The 18,438-nt window shown below is 43.1% G+C and overlaps 1 protein-coding gene and 1 long non-coding RNA gene across 5 annotated transcripts in view; one reads left to right on the forward strand and one right to left on the reverse strand.

The window, feature by feature from the left end:
- depdc7a (DEP domain containing 7, paralog a) overlaps positions 1–18,438 on the forward strand; it is a 74,279-nt gene that overhangs the window by 37,846 nt on the left and 17,995 nt on the right. For all 4 annotated transcript variants that reach the window (XM_072466278.1, XM_072466281.1, XM_072466279.1 and 1 more), the window contains exon 5: positions 822–1,039. In XM_072466278.1, coding sequence (XP_072322379.1) covers positions 822–1,039 — 218 coding nt within the window. The remainder of the gene's footprint in view (positions 1–821; positions 1,040–18,438) is intronic.
- LOC140384520 (uncharacterized) overlaps positions 16,116–18,438 on the reverse strand; it is a 37,711-nt gene continuing 35,388 nt past the window's right edge. Inside the window, exon 3 of the long non-coding RNA XR_011933076.1 lies at positions 16,116–17,358. This is a non-coding gene — a long non-coding RNA (uncharacterized lncRNA). The remainder of the gene's footprint in view (positions 17,359–18,438) is intronic.

The raw sequence follows: 18,438 nt of genomic DNA on the forward strand, positions 1-18,438 counted from the left end.
TTTAATTGTTTCACCCTCTCTCATGACTTGTAACTTCAACTAGCCAGCATTGGGTTGCTGTTTTGTAGATGGCAAATAGCTAGTTGTTGTAAAAACTGGCATCCGAAGGAGTTGACCTGTTATTCATTCCAAATTGCCCATTTTTCTCATGCTGGTGGTTCAAGAATTGCTCATTGAAGCAACTATAGTGCACCTCCTCTTGAACAAAGTATTTATCCAACGTGTTTTGCTTTGAAGTGGCTACCCAACATAGCATTGTACATGCCACACACCTGGTAAGTATTCCATGTGGCTGTTGTAAAAGAGGGAAGGATTTGATCCTTGTGTCTGTACTTTGCATTCTATTGGACTGAATAGTTTGTTTATATCTGCATCATCCTCATCCATGTTTCTAGTTTTAAGGATCTGGATTATTTCTTCAGCCTCCTAAAGGCAAGGATTATAATTTAGGATTATAACTAGTTGCACCTTTTTGATCTGCAGTCAGTGGTGGTGAATACACCTGTAGTGCTGTGGAATAGGGATGTCCAATGCTCTGATTTAAAGAGCGACAATGTATTTCCATGTAGGGTTGGTGTGATTTTGAGGTGGTGTTCCTTTGCACCTGCTGCCCTTGGCCTTTTAGGTTGAGTTCGCTGGTTCAGATGAAGATGAGGATGAGCAGTCTATGCCTAGGTTCCCATGAAGAACCGGTTCTTGTGAGGTACTGAGATCTGCTGTATTAGTGAGCCTAAATACTGCTGGATACATAAGAGCTGAAATTTGCCAGGAAAGTACTTGCCTTAAAGACTATTTAACCCTTGCATTTTTCACACTCCTAGGGAAAATGATTGGTTGTCATCTGCAATTGATTTACTGGAGTTCCTCCCGGACAGCAGAGTGGTGGAGATCAGCAGAAACCTTCCAGAATCATCCTCTGACATAGATCAATGCAAAATGCTGCTTTTTGATGCCATTGCTAAACATTACAATCAAACCAAAGATCCTCTTCTCGCTAATGACTTCTTTGACATTCATACAGGGGTTGCAGAGCTCCTTGGTAAGCCTAACCGTCAACTGACATTTCAGTACTGGGGAACCATTTGCAATGATTATTATGCCATAATGGCCAGGAACTGAGCAGTAATGTGGTGCTGAAGATTGGAAAATTGATACTTTATAAGAGTGACCTAATAATGGTCTGTGCTTTTGTGGAGCGAGAGCAATTGGACAAGCTGATAGCATTTTTGAAAAACTTTGCAAATAGTCACCAAATGTCCAAGCAACACCCTTTTGAGGCTTCCAGAATTCCTGAAGTTTTAACTTGTCTTTCAGATGAGGTTACATCAAGGTTGTGTCTGTCCCTCTTGTGTGGATGTGAACATGGTGTTGTTTCAGAAAGGTCCAGGGGAATTAAACAGGGCATTGTGGTTAATATTTATCCCTCACCTGCAGCTGATTTGGACACTGTGGTAGTATGCACTTTGTGCGCTACAGACACTATCTCTGCCATTGTGGATGTTGGGTTGTGAAATATGGTTCCCATGTTTCGTACTTTGCTACAATAACACTTAAAGCTTATAACTGGTTGCAAAACACTTTGGGATACCTTGAGGTTGTGTTGAAGTAAATTAGTTTTTAAACCTATGCACGTGCCTTGAGGGTGCTTTGAGCAAAGATCTCCTAACTGAATCTGCATGATCCTCTCTTGGAGATTTGGAGAAAAATAGAGTCCTGGCAAGTAATGTGACTACTTTGAAGCGCTAACTCAACTGATTTCAAAGCTGACCAAGTGATTTGTGCAGGAATTATTCCAATTTCTTTTGACTCCTAAAGAAAATGGAGCTTCTACATCCACAAGTGGCAAAACACTTGTCAATTCTCAGTTGATTACCTTTGTTCTTGTGCACATTTCTAGTGGGTTTTGTTCGGTTTTCAGCAGCCTCGTATTCCGTCTTTCCCAGTAGAAACAAATCTGGGTGGTTCATTTATTCATCCTGCACCTTCAGCAAAACGTTAAAGATGTTCTGCATACTATCTGCGATCTGTTCATTGGGGCATTAAAATAGGTGTGATCCAAACATGTCCTTGGTTAAAGTGCTGAAAAAAACCCTCTGTGGAGAGCAAAATAGAGTTGGTGAGTCCAGTATGACTCTTTTGGAACTCGTGGCCTTGACAAGTGAGGAGCACTGGAGTTGGATTTGCTGAAGATCTTGCCTTAGATTCATCTTATTCATTCAATGTGTTGCTTTACGTAATTGAGCAGGTTTATAAAACTAATCTTTTAACAGTGTTTCTCATGGTTCCCTGATACAATGTGCAGTTTCTTACTCCAGAACATTAGTAGGCAGAGTGCTCAACTGGCACTCTCCCTGTGCCCTTCTCTGCTTTCCACTCTTGTGTAAATTATGTTAGAAACTGTTTCAAGAATGCACAAGCCTGTATCTCAGCATTGGTGTGCCCACTTTCTTCCATTGCATGCTCTTGGGAATTAGGGTGAAGCCACATTTATTAACCATCTATAGTTGTCACGTTTGGCCCTTTTCACAACTTAGCCTATTCAGCAGCACAGAGACCATCAAGAGTTAATTGGTTAATGGACCAGGAATATCAATGAGCCATTTTAAATCTTGGACAGTCGTGTCACTCTTGTTCAGTAGAGCAAGTCTCCAAATTACAGTGGTGATGGAGCCCTAACCATTTGTCGTCATCCTGTTTAAGTGAAGCCCCTATGCTTATATCTGTCAATACTGATAACCTTGATATAAACTCTGGCCTGCTGTCCACTTGGCATATGTCAACAGCTATTTCCTGCCTCCTCTTTCCTGATAAATTTGTAAAAGTTGGATTATGAATGTCTGGTCAGTTTCATGTCCATTCCAGATGAACCCCTTGCTTTTCCGTTGGAGTCTCTGTACTTGCAAATTCACTATCTTTTTAAAAATAAATTTAAGAGTAGCCAATTCTTTTTTCCAATTAAGGGCCAATTCACCTACCCTGCACATCTTTTTGGGTTGTGGGGGTGAGACCCACGCAGACACGGGGAGAAAATGCAAACTCCACACTAACAGTGACCCAGAGCTGGGATCGAACCTGTACCTCGGCGCCGTGAGGCAGCAGGGCTAACCCACTGCGCCATCGTGCTGCCCTAAAAGACTGGTATTTATGTAGTGCCTTCCATCACCTCTGGATGATAAGTGCTTTATGACGAACAAAGTAATTAACCACTTTTGTACCTCCTGCTCCTATTTTCTACCCCTGGTTCCTTGACCTAATGGCCAGCTTGTACTCTCTTCATGCAATCAAAAAATAATAAACAAATTAATTTGCATCTCCTTTAAAGGGAGAAAAATCTAAACCTTCTATATTAAATTATATTTTCTCAGGGTGTGGCTGTAAGTGCACACCTTGGGTTAATGATATCTAATTTATTCAGGGCAGGAGGAAGACTGCCACAGTTCAATTTAACCCTCTGCGTATGGACCTCCAGCTGGGATTATGTGGATAATCTGGTGTGGAAACAGCCTGTTTTCCTCTACATCTCATTCCTGTCTGCAGACCCCCAATATGAAGACTGGAACTGCCCATGAACCCCAATGATTAGCTCACATTGGAGGGATATAGGATTGAACTTGGAATCGCCTTGTACTGAATGGCTATCAATCGAGCATTACAAGCAGTGAATATTTAAGTGCATTTGCAATCTCCTTGTCAAATCTGTGCCCTCTTGTTTCACTGACATTCCCTGGGCTTGATGAATGAGTTGATTTTTCAAGAATGAGATGCTCTCTGTGGAATGTAGGTAATGCATCATTGAAGTGAACACCTAGCACAACAAGAATTTCAAGTTTGCGTGTTCCACTCCCTTACCAGGTTTCGACAGAATCTGTCATAGCAACAATTTAGCCAAGATTTTTTATTTTTAAAAATAAATTTGAGTACACAATTCGATTTTTTTTTCAATTAAGGGGCAATTTAGCATGGCCAATCCACCTACACTGCACATCATTGGGTTGTGGAGGCAAAACCCATGCAAACATGGGGCGAATGTGCAAACCCCACACTGACCGTGACCCAGAGCCGGGATCGAACCTGGGACCACTGTGCCACTGTGCTGCCCTCAGTTTAGCAATGATGATTGAAGAAAGGCCATCAATCAAAACCATCGGAACCTTAGGCTCTTGAAACGGGGGGGCGGGGGGGGGGGAAGGAGAGAGTCTCAGAGTAGGTTAGAATGGAGGAGAGTCCGTGCAGTGGGTGGGGGCTGAGGGTGTTGGCAGCAGCGCCACTTCCGATGGCCCCGGGAAAATGTTCGGGGAGTCCGGTGGTGGTGACTTTAAAGATCGGGAGGCAGTTTGTTGTGTGTGTGTGTGTGTGTGTGTGTGTCCTGCACTCAAGTACCAGAAGTGGGTCGCCGCCCTACGGAATGGCGCCCCCCCCCCCCCTTACCCCCAGTCCAGACACCACAAAATCTTCATTTCCAGTATACCTCCCATCGACACACTTGGTTCTGACATATACAATAACAAATCATATGTGTATAAAGATACCCTATGTTCCACGTCCCCGAACTCCTCCGCGCGATGGCCAAAAGCTGAATTGCAAGTGCAAACAACAGGGCGGGGGGGGGGGGGGGAAACATAGGATACACCTGCCTGGTCCCTCGGTGCAGAGCAAAGTACCCCAAACTCATACAATTTGTGTGGACGCTTGCCCTCTGCTCCCTGTAAAAATAATCGTACCCAATCCTACACTCTACCCGGTCAAATGCCTTCTTGGTGTCCAGCGCACCACCACCTGTCTCCCTCCCCTCCACTGGTGCCATAACTACATTCAGTGCCCTCCTGATATTCAAAAAGAGCTGCCTCCCTTTCACATACCCTGTCTGATCTTCCCGATCACCTTTGAGGGGCACTACTCTAACCGACCCTCCAACACCTTGGCATCCACATTTAAGAGTGATATGGGCCTATATGACCCACATTATGTTTGATCCTTAGCCTTCTTTAACAACAAGGAAATCGATGCCTGCCCCAAAGTCTGTGGCAACACCCCACTCCCTATCGCCGCCTCAAACATCCCCACCATCAGCGGTGCCAACTATCCCTAAACTTCTTATAATACTCTACCAGAAACCCATCCGGCCCTGCTCCCTTCCCTGACTGCATCCTCCCAATCACTTCCTTTATCTCCTGCTCCCCAACGCCCCCTCCAATATGGCCCTATCCTCCTCTCCCAACCTCTGGTATTCCAAACCATCCAGGAACTCTTGCATCTCTCGATCCTCCGCCAGTTCCTCCGACCTATACAACATCTCATGAAACTCCTCAAACACCTTATTAATCTGGTCCGGGGCCGCCACCAACTTCCCTGTCCTATCCCGCACCTGAACAATTTCCCTCGCCGCCGCCTCCCTCCACAGCTAACATGCCAGCATGTGCCTTCTCCCCATATTCATAGACTGCTCCCCTCGCCTGCCTCAATTGGTGCATCACCTTCCTTGTGGCCAGCTGGTCAATGCTTGCCTGCAACTCCTACCTCTTTAGTGTTGGATCCATATCATTTGCATATCTCGCCTCTAACATCTCGTCTATCAATCTTTGCCGCTCCACCCTCCTCTTTGTCCACCTTTGCCTTGAACCTCCCCCCTCACCCACTGCCTTCAGAACTTCCCTGCGAAACCACTCCCATACAATTAAACCCCACTTATTACTCGATTACTTTCCCAATCCTATCACAAAACCCTCAGTCCTCCAACAATCCCACATCCAATCTCCACCCTGACCTCTGCACTGCCCCCTTCTCTAACACCATGTCTACCCTATGTGGCTCTTGATCCGATATTGCAATTGCCGAATATTCCGGTTCCTTAACCCCGGCCAACAGCGCCTTCCCCATCACACAAAAATATATCCTCGAATAGACCTTGAGGACCGAAGAGAAAAACAAATACTCGCGTTCCCCCGGGTGCAGAAAGCTCCGGGTCCACTCCTCCCATTTCCTCCATAAGTCCAGTCAATGCCTTTGGACTGGGCAAACGGCCGCGAACTGTCCAATCTTGGTTCCTTCACCAGATTCCAGTCTCAACCCACTATCAATTCATGTCAATCCAAGTCGGGGTGGCTCCACATACCTTCTTCACAAACCCTGCATTGCCCCAGTTAGGGACGTACACACTCGCCAATGCCACAAACCTCTCCCTTCAATGCCCCTGTCGCTATCACATATCTACCTCCCTGATCCGCTACCACGTTCTCCATTTGGAACCTCACTCTTTTACTAACCAGGACTGCTACCCCACCACCACCACCACCACCACGCCCTGCCATCAAATGAAATGCCTGACTAACCCAGCCCTTCCATCATAAATATAAAATTATGAAGGGAATAGCTATGATAGATGCGGGCAGATTATTTAGAGGTCTTAGAAAGGGTGGAACTTAGAACGATCTGCATTGATGGGGAAACTGTACTCCACAATCTATTGGGATTGAAGGCAGACAAGTCTCCAGAGCCTGATTGCTCACATCCTAGGGTCTTTAAGGTGATGGCAGCTGTGCTATTGGATCCATTGTTTATAATATTCAAAATTAAATTCCCTGGATGTGGAGAAAGGTTCCAGTGGATTGGAAGAGTGATTATGAAATGCCCTTACTCAAAAAGGGAGGGAGGCAGAAAGTAGGAAATTATAAGCCAGTTAGTTTAATTGTTTTAATTGTGTCATTGGGATATTGTTAGAATCCATTATTAGAAAGTAATAACAGACATTTGGAAAGTCAAAACGCAAATCCATCAGAGACGGCATGGTTTTATGAAGGGTAAATTCGAACGAGCATGGGCATCCTGTAGATGTATTTGTGACTTCTAGATGGCATTTGATAAGGTGCTGCACAAAGGTTTAATACACGAGGTTAGATTACATGGGGTTAGGGGTAATTTATTTAGCTTGAGAAGACAAAGTTAGGATAAATGGGTCTTTTCCTGGTTGGCAATTTGTAACCAGTGGGGTGCTGCAGGGTTTGAGTGCAGGGGGCACAACTATTTACAATCTTTTTTAATGACTTGGATGCAAGGCTAGAAGGTACTATAGCCAAAATTGCAGATGATACTAAAATGGGTAGGATAGTAAGTTTATTTCTTGCATATGCATAGGTTAGGTTAGTGAGCCAGAATTTGGCAGATGGAATTTAACATGGATGTATGAGGTTAGTGGATAGCACCCAGGGGCCTGGGTTCGATTCCTGGCTTGTGTCACTGTCTGTGCGGAGTCTGCACATTCTCCCCGTGCCTGCATGGGTTTCTTCCGGGTGCTCCGATTTTCTCCCACTAGTGCCAAAGGATGTGCTTGTTAGGTGAATTGGACATTCTGAACTCTCCCTCAGTGTACCAGAGCAGATGCTGGCCGGAATGTGGCGACTAGGGGATTTCCACAGTAATTTCATTGCAGTGTTAATGTAAGCCTGCTTGTGACACTATTAAAGATTATTATTATCTTGGTCATAAAAATTGAAAGGCAACTTATTATCTAAATTGGAGAGACATTTGAGTCATTGGTGCAGAAGGATTAGGGTGTCCTCATGCATAACACGCAGAAAACCAGTATGTAGGTAAAAAGGAAAGCAGGAAAGGATTTTGTTTTGTTTTTATAGCTAAAGGAATAGCAGCTAAAAGTAGGAAATGTACAATTGCAGGAACAAGGCATTGGTGTGATAGCACTTGAAGTACTGCGTACAGTCTTGACCCTCTGCCTTGAGGAGGGATGTAGTTGCATCAGAGGAGGTTCACTAAATTGGTTCCAGAGATGAGGTGTCTTATGAAGAGAGATTTACTCTCGTGAGAATGAGATCTAATTGAGGTATGGAAGATGCTAAAGGTATTGACAAAAGTGCGTAGAGCAGATGTTTCCTCTTGTGCGCAAGAGGTCATAGTTTTGGGATAAGGGACAGCAGATTTAAAACCGAAGAAATTACTTCTCTCACAGGGTCGTGAATCTGGAATTCACTACCCCCCCAGAGTGTGATGGGTGCTGAGATATTTCAGTAAATTTGAGGAAATTAACAGATTTTTAATTGGTAAGGGCTGCACAGTGGTTAGCACTGTTACCTGACGGCACTGAGGACACTGGTTCGATCCCGGCCCCAGGTCACTGTCCGTGTGGAGTTTGTACATTCTCCCAGTGTCTGCGTGGGTCTTGCCCCCACAACCCAAATTAGGGTAGGTGGACTGGCCACACTAAATTGCCCTTTAATTGGGGGGGAAAAAAAGAATTGGGTACTCTTAAGTTTATTTATTTAAAAAAAAAAAAAAAAGATTTTTAATTAGTAATGTGAAGGGTTCTGGAGAACGGGCAGGAAAGTGGAAGCAGAGATGAGATCAGCTGATTGTATTGAATGGTGGAGCAGGCTCGAGGGTCTGAATCGCATACTCCTGTTCCCAGTTCTGATGTTCTCAAACCGTTTCACTGTATACTTTTTGGAATGTGTTGCTTTATTTGTTTTGGACTCTGCACACTTGGACAATTGATTCTGCATGGGCGGGGGTGGCATGCTAAGAAGAATGCGCTGTTCATTGTACATGAATCAAACTCATGTAATTTAAAATTCAAACTTCAATGTGATTTAAAAAAAAAAAAGTTGACTTTGAACATTGCATGAGCTGAAAAGCAACTAGTTTATATTTAATTTGCTCCACTATTGACAAATTGAGCATTCCCAACTGCCTAGATTTTAAACTCTTCCCTCCCCAAACACTTTTGTCTCTTGGGCGGCAGGGTAGCACAGTGGTTATCACTGTTGCTTCACAGCTCCAGGGTCCCAAGTTCGATTCCCGGCTTGGGTCACTGTCTGTGCTGAGTCTGCACGTTCTCCCTGTGCCTGCGTGGGTTTCCTCCCACAGTCCAAAGATGTGCAGGTTGGGGGTGGGGGGGGGGGATTGGCCATGCTAAATTGTCCTTGGTGCCCAAAAGGGTAGGGTGGGGTTGCGGGGATGGGATGGAGGTGTGGGCTTAAGTGGGTGCTCTTTCCAGGGGCCGGTGCAGACTCGGTGCAAAATGGCCTCTTTCTGCATTGTAAATTCTCTGATGATTCTCTTCTATAAAAGTTACTCGTGAATCTAGTCCCATACTGACATTGACGTTTCTACTTCATAATTAAAATTCGTAACAAGGGCACAGATTTAAGATGCTTGGCAGAGGAGCCAGATGCATTGAGAACTTTTAATGCAACAAGTGGTTTAGCATTTGGAATGCACGGTGATAGGATGGTGGAAACCGAATCCATAGATTTTGGAAGGGAATTGGTTAAATGCTTGGGAAGGAAGAACAATTGCAGAGGTTTGGGCAAAAGAGTAAGTGTGGGCCCCAATAGAATTCCTCTTTGACTCAATGGGCTGAATGGCTGCCTTCTGTGCTGTACAATTTTATTGTTCTTGTGTGTCTTGGTTAGTTTTACTATGATCCAATATTTTTTTTTTTAAGTGTTGTACACACAGACTGAATTATGACCAGAACAAGTCTAAATTAGGTTTAGCACAGTGGGCTAAGACAGCTGGCTTGTAATGCAGAACCAGACCAGCGGTTCAATTCCTGAACCAGCCTGCTTGAACAGGTGCCGGAATATGGCGACTAGGGCTTGTCACAGTAACTTCATTGAAGCCTACTTGTGACAATAAGTGATTATTATTAGTGGGCAGCACGGTAGCATTGTGGATAGCATAATTGCTTCACAGCTCCAGGGTCCCAGGTTCGATTCCGGCTTGGGTCTCTGTGCAGAGTCTGCACATCCTCCCCGTGTGTGCGTGGGTTTCCTCTGGGTGCTCCGGTTTCCTCCCACAGTCCAAAGATTTTTTTTTTTTTTTAAATCTTCACAATAAAATGTGAAGTTTTTTTGGCCACCAAAGATGTGCAGGTTAGGCCATGATAAATTGCCTTTCGTGTCCAAAATTGCCCTTGTTATGGGGATAGGGTGGAGGTATTGACCTTGGGTAGGGTGCTCTTTCCAAGAGCCGGTGCAGACTCGATGGGCTGAATGGCCTCCTGCACTGTAAATTCTATGATAATTCTATAAATGCCTCATTGACTGTAACAAGTCTAATTGCCTCTGGCTTATCAGAGGATTTGCTTAAAGTGCAACTTTCTATTGACCCCAACTTTTTGACCAGTGCCAAATATTAAGTTTTGAAAGTGTAGTGATATCATGGTTGTATTGTAGTTTGTCAACTGACCACTAGGAGTCTCATTAGCATATAAGTGAATATTAGTCCGGTGATCCCTCAGGCTGGCTGGAGGAAGCTGGAGAGAGAGGTTGCTTATGCTTGATCTTACTGTTATTTATCTGTTCTGTATATCGTTTACCCACAGTTAATGATAAGTCGTTTATAGCTTTAGCTACAAATGTTCCAGTAATATAAATCAGGCCTTCCGACAAGAACATAACATGGTACCAGTGCAGGATGGTATTAACCACTGAGGATCAGCCTGCCACAAGGTCCACAAAGATTTGAAGATTTTGCAGACTGCAGGAAAGAACTACATGGAGTCATTGAAGCCTCCACTGAGTCTCCGATTTCATGGTAATGTGGATAACAACTGGCGTGTGTTTAAACAACAATTTAATTGGTTTCTTACTGCAGTAAATTTAGAAGATAAATCAGATTTGCATAAGGTAGCAATGCTCCTAATGGGCTGGCCCGAACAATTGCTGTATTTAATACATTTAAATTTGCAAACAATGAAGATCGCAAAAATTTTAACTAAGTAATTTAAAGATTTGTTGCACATTGCAGTCCCAGAGAGAATGAAATTTATAATCTGTGATTAGATCACTTTACAAAAGACAAGGGTCCATAGATCATTTCATCACTGATTTAAAAACTAAAATCTGTAATTTTTCTGCAGTGGAATTGTCCATGGTTTGGGACTAGATTGTGTTTGATGTGAATGAAAATAAGCTGAGGGAATCTGAGCTATCTTTGGAACAAAAGATTTGTCAGGCTCTCGAGCTAGCAGCGCAGCATTCTAAAATGATTCTCAGTAATGGCAGCGTCTTGTAGGAAAACACTCTGGTTGTCACCCTTTTTCTAAAAAGGCAGGCAAGTTCCTGCAACTCCTTGCACACCAACAAATGGGGTAAAGATCAGGATGAACTATTTCTGTGTAAAAGATTTGGTCAAAGGCACAAATTAAAGCAGAGTCCAGCGTTTGGCAAGTTTTGTTCCAGATGCAAAGGAAAGAAATCACTTACACTCAGCTCAACGCCAGACCAGTTAGCACAGTGGAAGACACAGTCTCCAGTGATGAAACATCATTGTTTGTTGGAGTTATAACATAAGAATAATTTTTTGGAGACATCAAAAAATTCTCCAGCACTTGAGAAAAAAAATGCCTGATACAGCTGAAGGTGGTGTACAGGGTACACCTCACAAAAACAAGGATGAGACGCTTGAGTGCTGTGGGGGAGGCCCCGCAAATCATGTTCAGCAGTTTTGGTCCTGTCCAAAACTGGAGGGGTATTGGTGGGAGGTCTTCAGGGTAATCCCAAAGTGGTGCATAATAAGGGCAGCACGGTGGTGCAGTGGTTAGCACAGCTGCCTCACGGTGCCGAGGTCCCAGGTTCGATCCTGGCTCTGGGGTCACTGTCCGTGTGGAGTTTGCACATTCTCTCCGTGTTTGGGTTGTGGGGGCGAAACCCATGCAAAGATGTGCAGGTTGGTGGATTGACCAAGCTAAGTTGCCCCTTAATTGGAAAAAATGAATTGACTACTCTAAATTTTTTTTTAAAAATGTGGTGCATGTGAAACTCTAACCGGGTCCCCTGGAAGCCATATTTGGGATATTGGAAGCGGGTGGGGAGGCAGATGCCTTGCCCTCGCCTCATTGATCGCCTGAAGGCAAGTCCTGTTGGGGTGGAGGTCAGCTTCTCCACCCTGTGCCCTGGCGTGGCAGGGGATCTGCTGGAGTTCTTAACACTCGAGAAAGTGAAGTACGAGCTGAGGGGAAGGATGGAAGTGTTCTACAATTCATGGGCTTTGTTTATTATGCATTTTCAAGAAGAGGATGACATTGAACTTTGGGGGGGGAGGGGGTTTAGCGTTGTTGGTGACTATGTATGAGGTGATGGTGGATTCCTGATTCATTTTCTTTGGTGTTTGTATTTAAAATTTTGGGGGTTGGTGGGATGAAGGGATTGTTGGCCAGGGGATTGACGTTGTATTTGTTACCGTTGATTGTTTGTTGATGGGTGTAAATTTGGATGAAAATGTGAAAAAGGAGAATAAAATATATATATTTTTTTAAATGCAGTTGATGAGGACAAATGGCTGTTCACTTGAAGTGGACGGTACAGTGGTCCAAAGACACTGGTGCCAAAGCCAATTTAATCAGCATGATTGATTTAAAAAGTCTAAGATTCAGCCGATTAGAAGAAATCACAAAATATCTGAGATAATGGTTCAAGTATTAAATGTTATGGTGCTTGTGAGTTGGGGAAGAACACCGTTTATTCAATCTCATTCTATATTATATCCAAGGGCTTGGATTCATTATTAGGTGATCAGTCCTGTGAAGAATTGGGTCTAGTGCAGTTGTTATATATAACATCCACAATGGATTAGATCAATACAACGATTCTGAGAACATCATCAGAAAATTCAGCAAGTGTTCACAGGTTTTGGTACACTACTGTTCACCTACAAGATACAACTCAAAGAGGATGCAACACCTGTGATACAGGCACCAAGAAGAGTACCTGCACCTCTTTGGGATTGCCTCAAAAATGAGCTAGACCTCACGGTGCCGAGGTCCCAGGTTCGATCCCAGCTCTGGGTCACTGTCAGTGTGGAGTTTGCATATTCTCCCCTTCATTGTGTGGGTTTCGCCCCCACAACCCAAAGATGTGCAGGGTAGGTGGATTGGCCACGCTAAATTGCCCCTTAATTGGGGAAAAAATGAATTGGGTACCCTAAATATTAAAAAAAATTAAAAATACAGCAGTATCAGCACTCGTAATTAATTAGCCTTGTACCATCTATAGTCTCCTGAGGTCTTGAAAGTTGCTTTTCTTAATGCTCCCAAGTGGGATGTAGCCAACACTGGTGTGGTAACAATACAACCGGTTTGTTCCCCTACCAATTATCCCAATATCTTGTACACCGGTACTGGTAACACATTTTGGGAAATGTTGGTCGTCAGGGAAGGTGTTGACAAGCATTCTGAACAGATTGTGCAAATGAACAGATTGTGCAACTTGTCTCCTGTGGCATTTTTAAGTGAGTGATCAGGGAAGTATGTAATGGGAGGGAAATGTCATTTGTCACTGGATGTTTTATGGGAGAGAGATATTCTGTTCATACCAAATGCCAAGTGAGGTTAATAATATTTTCATATCCTCCACCATAGAGGATCTTGTAATTTGGTGCCTATAGCTTGAGCTTTGATCTCTCTGGGAATTGAGGGGAATGAGCAGAGTTGAGGCAAAATATCAGCCACAATCCTATCGAATGGCAGGGAGGCTTGAAGAGTCATACGTGCCTGTTATTTCTTTTGACCTAATACCAAGTCTCCATATTTAGGAGAATAAAAGCAATCTGGAGTAGTGGAGAGTTCAAGCCTGCTTATTCTGGCTCTCTGACATAGACTGCTTCCTACCAGTCTAATGCACTGTATCAGTGCTGGACTGTCACTTATTGTTTCCCTTTGTTATAAAAAGGGAAACCTTTTTACCCCAACAGCCGCCGGAATGTGGCGACTAGGGTCTTTTCACAGTAACTTCATTGCAATGTAAACCTACTTGTGACAAAGATTATTTTTTTAAAAAACTGTGAAACCCAACATAACTATAATCCGTTCAAAATAATCTTGAAACTAATTTGATTTATCAGTGTTTACATTTCAATATCAAATATTTGTCTAAATACTTAATGGTGCACACAGACACTATCCCTTTTTTATGTGCGGAATTAAGTGGTGCTTGCCTTTTGCAGGTAATGATTATTTGCAGGTAATGGTTATTTCCTGATTCTATAAAAAAATTAATTTCTATATAGCAAACAACTGATTAACCTTGATGCCAAACCTTTTCTTGGGTATTTGTAAAACTGATGCCTGGTTTATCTAGTATTTCCAGCAAAAGTTGATCATTCAGCCCAACTGGTGATACTAGTATTTATGCTCCACACAAGCATCCTCTTGCCCTTCATCTGACCCAATTAACATACCTACTCCTTCCTTCTGTATAAGCTTCCCCTTCAAATGCAACTACAATAATTAGCTAACTATTCACTACTTTATTCAGGTCTTCTGCATTTCCCCATTGAATTTAGTACAATTTCTTCATAACGCTCAACAAATAGCACCCTATTAATGATTAAATAAATCAGCACCCTATTAATGATTAAATAAATCAGTATGTCCAGGCTGGGAAAAATCACATACCATAGTCCTTTCCCAAGGCAGAGCTCCCAGATCTGTTACCACTCATCAGAGACCGCTTCATAGGCTCAGGCAGGTCTCTGCAGGATGGAAGAAAAGTCGCATGCTCAAGGACTTTCCGTATAACGAGGAAGCCAGAGCCAGTTGTGGTACTGAAAGCTCTGCTTCAAGGTTGCCTGCAAGTGTGACCCGACAGCCTGAGGCATCAATTTATTGCACCTGGAATTCATTAGCTGAGGACAGAGGAAAATTGTGATGCCCCCTTTTGGCTGGTGTGCACCACACAATGACTAGAGGCTATAGCAGCTTGACAGCAGGCAGCAATGTCAAAGATGACACTTGGTAGCTTCATATGCAACACCCGTGGCTCAGCCATCCGCAAAGGTGCACCATATGAAGACACCTATGTCAAATGGATTTGTGTGTTGTGCCCATCTTTTGTAGTTGGAAGGGTGCTGGAATAAAGGAGATTGAGGAATAAACATTGGCCATGGTGCTGGGGAGAACTGCCCTGATTTTATTCAAAATTGTGCCTTGGAATATTTATTTTTGTTTTGTTAATTTCTTAGATGTGGGCACACTGACGAGGCCAGCTTTTGCCCATCCCTATTTGCCTTTTAAAAAGCTGCTGGTGAGCCATCTTGAACTGTTGCAGTCTATTTTGTGTAGGTACACCCACAAGGGAGTTCCAGGTCTTTGACTTGGCAACAAAAGAGAAATTCTTTCCAAATCTGGGTAGTGTTTAGGAGAGCTTGTGTGCCTGAAGCATTTGTCCTTTTAGGCTGTGGAGGTTATAGATTTGGAAGGTGCTGCTTAAAGGAACCTGGGTGAGTTGCTGCTGTGTATTGTTTAGGTTCCTAAGTGGTAATATTTAATGTCCACTTGGAGTGCACATGCCTTGTTTTGATGTCTCATTTGATCTTAAATATTTGAGGTTTATTGTATTTATTGGCCTTTTATTAACCATCCTTGTTTCCACTTGAATACTGATATCAAATAACTGGTTCTAAATCCTGTATCTCTGTCCCAGTTTTACTGTGCTGTCTGAACTTTTTTTAAAAAAAGACTTGTTTAATACATTTTAATCTATTAATTGAAAAGGGTGCAATGCTATTAGCACAGTTTTGGCAATACAATGAAATAGGCTGTTCAATTATAACTTGTGGGAGGGATTACAAAGAAACTCATGATGATCTCCCCTGTACTGAACAGGATTCCAATGTCAATCGGGGAATGATTTTGTCAGGTAATCTACGAATGGAATAAGTAACTCCAGAAATGCTAATTTATTTAGCCATTGTTAGAAATATTACTGTATTTAATTGGATAAGTCACATATTTGTCCCACCTTAAAACATGAAAACCATGTGCAAACCCAATGGAATGAAACAAGTGGATTGGACACTCTCCTTCTACCCTGGCCTGGACTTGCATCTAGCCAAGATCAAGTCTCTTTTCCCTTGGTTGTAAGAGCCTATGTGAAATTAGCTTGGCCAGTCTCCTTCACTTGAGTGAACATGAGTTTTTAAGACCATAAAATCTCATTTGGCATATGGCAATGAACGAATGTCATATGGTAGGCTAAGTGCTTGTTTGAAAGTTCGTAGAGTCCCTACAGTGCAGGAGGAAGCCATTCAGACCATCACGTCTACACCGACCCTCAAAAGAGTTCCCTCCAATACCCGCCCCACAATCTTAGCTGTACAACTCGGGACACCCAAGGGCCAATTTAGCATGGCCAATCCACTTAACCTGCAGATCTTGTTTGCAAGCACCAAGATGTAGCTTACCTGATGGTGAGATATTTCTGCATGCCCAGGCTCTCTTCCCCTCCATGTTTATTTCCATATGGCTGTGGTGGTAAAGGGACCATTTTGTGCATCACCACCTGGAATGTACCATTGCGAAGGTCTGGGAAGAGATGCAGGGTTTTTTGTCCAAGTTTATCCTGAGTAGTTTGTGCCGTGATGACCATTGTGTTCTATGGGCTGCTTGGAAGGCACACTGACAATTAGATGTGTGAAAAATAGTTTTTTGACTGCTCAAAACTTTCTGCTCTTCCATTGCAAAGAGTTGTCCACAACTGAGTGGTGCAGACTGGTACGTACAAGGTCTAGGACTATGTTCTGAGGGACACACTAAAACATGGAGCAACAGTCTCCAATGCGCTATTGGGAAAAGGCACCACCCAAGGCCTTTTCAGTTATTAAATACTGAGGGGCTAGATGTTTCACATGTAATGCATATTGTAAGTATTAACTAAATTTGTAAAAGCGAGTAACGTGCAGCAGAGGAATGAACCAATTTTGGTTTTGCACCTTAAATGTACTTTTAGAAATTTTATTTTGGGATTAAGTACAGTAGGCTAGGTGTCGTGGTGTTTTCTACAGCACAGGCAGTTTTGTACCTGACTGAGGCTTGGGGCTTGATGCCTTCAATGAAATGGAAATGCAACGCTAACAACCCATGGCTGAACAAATTGCAAATTCTTCAATTGAAGTATTGTAGACTTGCATTTTATCCAATTGTTTTCAATTTGGGGGAGATTAACCTGCCTTTTGAAAATATATATATTTGAGTTCCCTACATCCATCAGTTGCTAACAAGTCGAAACCACCCAGGCATTGTTTTATTCTCTCCTCCTTTCCACTCCACCCGTTTATTACGGCATTAAATTATATCTACCCACTCTGCTATCCTGAATTCATCCACAAGTTAGCATTTTCCTATTTAAGAAAGATAAATAAATCTCATCCACTATTTATGGTACCAGGATTTGAGTACGTGACCAAGGTTGACATCTCCGACCATTACTGGAGGAATTCACTTGTGGTTGTAGACACTGGTTCCATTGAGTTTGTTAGTAGTGTAGCATTGTGAGCCTCCACTCGAATAAATGTTGCCGCTTCCCGGACACTAATGCTTTGTTCACTGCATTAGAATGCAACTTTTGTCTGCGAATAAAATGTATTTAACCATTAGAGGGTGCTCTCACCAAAAGCTCATTTCCTCTTACAATTCCTTGGGACTGAGAATGATTTGCTTACACTGGCTTGATACTTCTGATGAATCCAACATCCGATCTGCACCTTTTTAAATAAATTTAATTAAAGTGCTTGATCAAGAGGCAATTTAGCGTGGCCAATCCACTTACCCTGCACACTTTGGGCTATGGGGGTGAGACCCATGCAGACATGGGGAGAATATGCAAACCCCACACTGACAGTGATCCGGGGCAAGGATCGACCTCTGGTCCTCAGTGCTGTGGAGGCAGCAGTGCTAACCACTGTGCCGCTGTGCTGCCCCTGATCTGCAGACTCTTGCCAGGTGTGCAGCTGGTGGTGTTTGAAGGTTGGGCAGAGGAGCTGGGGCTGTATTGGTACATGTTCCCATCTAAATGTTTCATCTGTTTGAAGATTTTTCTTTTAAAATATCCAGATGTGAGACTTAAATTGAGGTTTTTAATCTTCCAATAAAGCAAGGTAATTCTATACGAGAACAATAAAGACCATCTAAACCAACACTAGAACATCTATCAGCAGTAAATGGCTAAATTACAATCTTTTTTTCAAAAAAGTATTTTTATTAAGGTTTTGCAGAATTTTTCATAAAACAGTTGTAACAATAAAACAAACTAGAGTGAACATTAACATTAGTGCAAAAAGAGAATATACAATAACAATTAAATAGACATTACCCCACGTGACTGTCTTTCCCACACCTTCCCAATGAAGCAATCCCTACGGATTGCTGCTGACATTTTAATTTTCCCCGAGAAAGTCGACGAACGGCTGCCACCTCCAAGAGAACCCTAGCGTAGACCCTCTTGAGGCAAACTTTATTTTCTTGAGGCTGCGAAACCCAGCCAGGTCGTTAACCAAGTCTCTACACTCGGGGGCTTCGAGTCCCTCCACATTAATAAAATCCGTCTCCGGGCTACTAGGGAGGCAAAGGCCAAGACGTCTGCCTCTTTTGCCCTCTGGTCTTCTGACACTCCAAAGATTGCTATCTCTGGACTCGGCACCACCCGTGTG

Source organism: Scyliorhinus torazame, chromosome 10 (assembly GCF_047496885.1).
Source record: "Scyliorhinus torazame isolate Kashiwa2021f chromosome 10, sScyTor2.1, whole genome shotgun sequence".
In the NCBI taxonomy this organism is placed as follows: Eukaryota; Metazoa; Chordata; class Chondrichthyes; order Carcharhiniformes; family Scyliorhinidae; genus Scyliorhinus; species Scyliorhinus torazame.